General features: G+C 33.6%; 1 protein-coding gene across 1 annotated transcript; it reads right to left on the reverse strand.

The window, feature by feature from the left end:
* Positions 1 to 618: 618 nt before the first annotated feature.
* On the reverse strand, positions 619 to 2585 carry LOC149651500 (uncharacterized). The gene is made up of 7 exons (XM_089848448.1): positions 2248 to 2585; positions 1481 to 1612; positions 1344 to 1413; positions 1202 to 1281; positions 1046 to 1133; positions 917 to 974; positions 619 to 849 (listed from the first exon to the last, which is right to left on the reverse strand). Exons 1-7 carry the CDS (start codon positions 2369 to 2371, stop codon positions 808 to 810), a joined length of 594 nt encoding a protein of 197 aa, XP_089704574.1. The 5' UTR covers positions 2372 to 2585; the 3' UTR covers positions 619 to 807.
* Between the last annotated feature and the right edge of the window lie 823 nt (positions 2586 to 3408).

The raw sequence follows: 3408 nt of genomic DNA on the forward strand, positions 1-3408 counted from the left end.
AAATGACAAATCCAGGTCGATTTTCTTTTTAACACTTGTATCCTGGTTTAATTTGCGATTTCACTAATTGAAGGGTCTACTAAATTATATTTAACTTTCATGGTAAAGATAAAAGTAACTCCCCTATTATTTAATAGACGTACAAAGGCATTTCTTCCATTGTTTCAAGTATTTTAAAATCGATTATCTTTAGAAATCAGATTTAATAATATCTTAGGTCAATTTTGTTAGTGATGAAACTCGCGATAATTAAATGTTGCTTTCAAAATATAATAATTTATAAAAGATCTAACTCTATTAAGAAATTAACTCTGTTTTCCAAATTTCAATTTCAATAAATAGGGATTTAATCATGATGCTAAAACGTAACGGGTAATGTTTTAAGTTGATTTAAAAGAAATATTTCTTACTTAAACTATATGTTGTTTATTGCCATGGTTACTTAATCCTTTATGATGAAATAGACATAGTTTTAGTTGTTAATTGATCTATCATGACGTTAGTTGTAAGATATACGAGAACTTCGATATGAAATTAAGTTTTGTGTAAGTGCTACACATAATATATTTTGAACGTGTTGAATCTAATTAATCAACAAGTTAAACTCAAAATTAAAAATTCGTAAATTTATAAAATACTTTATTTAACTGATTTACATTATTTCGGTTGTTTTTTATTTTTTTTTTTTTATAAAATAACAAACTTAAAAGATAATTGGTTTTTAACTTAATACAGAAGTAACATTTTCATTTATGTTATTAAATATTAATCAACTCCTTATACATCAAATAAAACTGAATAGTTGATTTATCTCGGACCTGCTGGATTATCGTAGCCTCGCCTACCGGTCTGTAAATGAACAATAAAAATTAATAATTATTTAGATTAATTAAAGTTAATGAAAAGGCTAAATTACACTAAATTCATCCATGGCTTGGTTATTTCCACCACTCTTGTTTAATTTACCTCTCAACCTATATTGGTAAACATCGTATTTCAATCAAATATTTCGCAAAACGCAAACACGAAAGAGTTTTTATCTTACTTCCGAACAATAACAGCCGATACGATGATCGTTAGTAAAAGAATAGCACCCAATACGGCGCCCACAATAATGACGTTAGTTTCCGCTTCTTTAAACGTGAAATTATAAATCATTTAATCAATTATTCAACTGCTTTATTACTTTAAAAATACTTACTCGAAAGCTCTTCTTTCTTGATTTCTTGCGGAATCGGGGCTTTACCATCGCATAACGGTCCATTAAAACCTTCTTTACACCTAATTAACGAGGCCAATTAATTATAATTAAGTCTTGATATTAAATAAAATCTGGTACTTACTCGCATCGGTATGAGTTACCAGTAGCTACGCACTGTCCGTCGTTTCCACATTTGTGACCATCGCAGGAACCTTTTATAAAGTTTAATTTTAATATAAATAAATACTTAAAATTAAATGCATTTAATTAATAAATTACCAATGCAGTTTAGACCATCATTTTTGAATTTGTCGTGGCATTTACACATAAATTTTCCCTTATTTGATGGAAGATTTACGCAATCTCCATTTGGTTGACAAAGCGTTTTGTCATCATTGCATTCGTCAAAATCTGATAAAATTAAAAATACGCGAATTTGGTTCAATCGCGCTCCATCTAATAGCAGAAGTATATAATACTTCTCTTCGAGAGAAGTGTACCACAAAGCGGGGTAAGTGTAACGCCACTCTTCCCAACATAGGAACATTTAGAGCAAGGTTACTAAACCGAATCACATACGCGATAAATAGTTCCCTCATCATTACTCTATTAGCGCTTAAATATTTAGCAAGACGCGCTTGTGCATTTTGTGATTTTTGTCCCACGCCCAGACGAGGTTTGTGGGATGATTGCTGGGGATTTAGTGCCAAACAACTATAGAATTCACCTTACGGTGCGATGCACATTTGTAGTTTGATGAGCGGGAAAGCAAACTAAAAGGGTGAGCCTGGGAAGAATGACGTTACATAAGTAAAGCATTAAGAGGATTCAGAGTGTCATCCTTCTTCTATTATCCCCTTCTGCTAATAGGAATTTCACCAAGCGCAGTTTTAAATTAACGCGCAATACGTAAGAAATCTGACAGTGTTTAGCACTCGTGAGTCACGCGCGCTTGTCTGCGCAGTTTAGAAATACTAACACGCATTACTTGAGAACGTGCTTAACTTAGTATGGAATAATAATTTGTTTTAAACAATGCAACTAACCTCTGCAAACTTCCTGGTTGTAGGATATACTTGTATTGAAGATTCCTGGTATAGCCTCGTAGCCTTGTTCTTTGTCGCATAGGCATTCGTATGAACCTTCTCGAAGTTGGCATTTCGGTGCCATTTCATTGCAAGGCTTGAATTCGTCACAAAACGCCTCCGGTTCAACCTTTGACACCTCCTTTAAATCTTTTTCGAAGGCGTCCTTGCTCTTTATGTATAAAGAAGGTTTTATGCGGAATCCACTTAAATCCCCTAAAGGTTCATATTGAAGGCCTTTAAATTCTTCCGCCGTCACTCCTGGTTTGTCGAAAATCGCTTCGATTTTGAGCGTATCATTTCCCCTGCAATATGTATAACCCACCAATTAAGTAAGAGATACTGCTAAACTTGGTTGATTTTATCTTAGTTACGTTTTCTCCAAGATTTTGATGTCTTTCACACTGGGGTTAGCGAGCGATAACTGTTAATGAACGTTGGTTTAATTAGTTATGAACAGTAACAAATGAGTGCCTATAGTGTCCTTCATAAACCTGACTCGATTCACATTTAATTTATAAAATCCTACCGATTCTTTGATGATTTCGGATAATAGTGATGGAACTTCATTTGTGGTGGCGTAAAAAATTTCTTCTTGTTCTTCAAAGGCATTGTAGTATTGTGATGGATCGTCATACCGGGCTGTTTTCTCAATATCCACACCGGTAAGGTTGTAAAGAACGATTGATTGACCAATTTGAACTGCAAATAAATTTATATTTTTTACAAATCTATAAGAAGGATGGTTGTTTTCAATTTTAATTTAGGTCTAGTATGGTAAAATACCGATTGTGCATTCGTCTCCATCAAGGTAATACGCGGGAGGGCATTTGCAGACCGGTTTCCCGGATTTATCAACGATGCAATGCGATGCTTTTCTTGCGTTGCATGTCTTACGCTCAAGCTCGCAGACATCTATGTAAACATATTAATTTGTAATTGTAGCGTTCCCAAATATCGTAATAGAAGCACTAATAACGTTTGTACCTTCGCATTTTCCTTCATTTAACTTATATCCGAATTTACAGTCCTTGCATGTGTAATTGAAGTTGGTTATATCTGGTACACAAACGGCGAAGTTTTGTTTTTTACATTCTTCGTCACCCTTCACATTATTAACTT

Source organism: Phalangium opilio, unplaced genomic scaffold (assembly GCF_054372755.1).
Source record: "Phalangium opilio isolate 3A_F unplaced genomic scaffold, DU_Popi_V2 ptg000082l_1, whole genome shotgun sequence".
In the NCBI taxonomy this organism is placed as follows: domain Eukaryota; kingdom Metazoa; phylum Arthropoda; class Arachnida; order Opiliones; family Phalangiidae; genus Phalangium; species Phalangium opilio.

Bases quoted from the DNA above. Each gene is read 5' to 3' on its own strand.
- LOC149651500 (XM_089848448.1), bottom strand. From the start codon at position 2,371: ATGGCACCGAAATGCCAACTTCGAGAAGGTTCATACGAATGCCTATGC. The intron at 1,613-2,247 runs GTTAGTTGCATT...TAATTTTATCAG, and splicing joins CAACCAGGAAGTTTGCAGAG to ATTTTGACGAATGCAATGAT. The intron at 1,282-1,343 runs GTAAGTACCAGA...CTCGTTAATTAG, and splicing joins GGTAACTCATACCGATGCGA to GTGTAAAGAAGGTTTTAATG.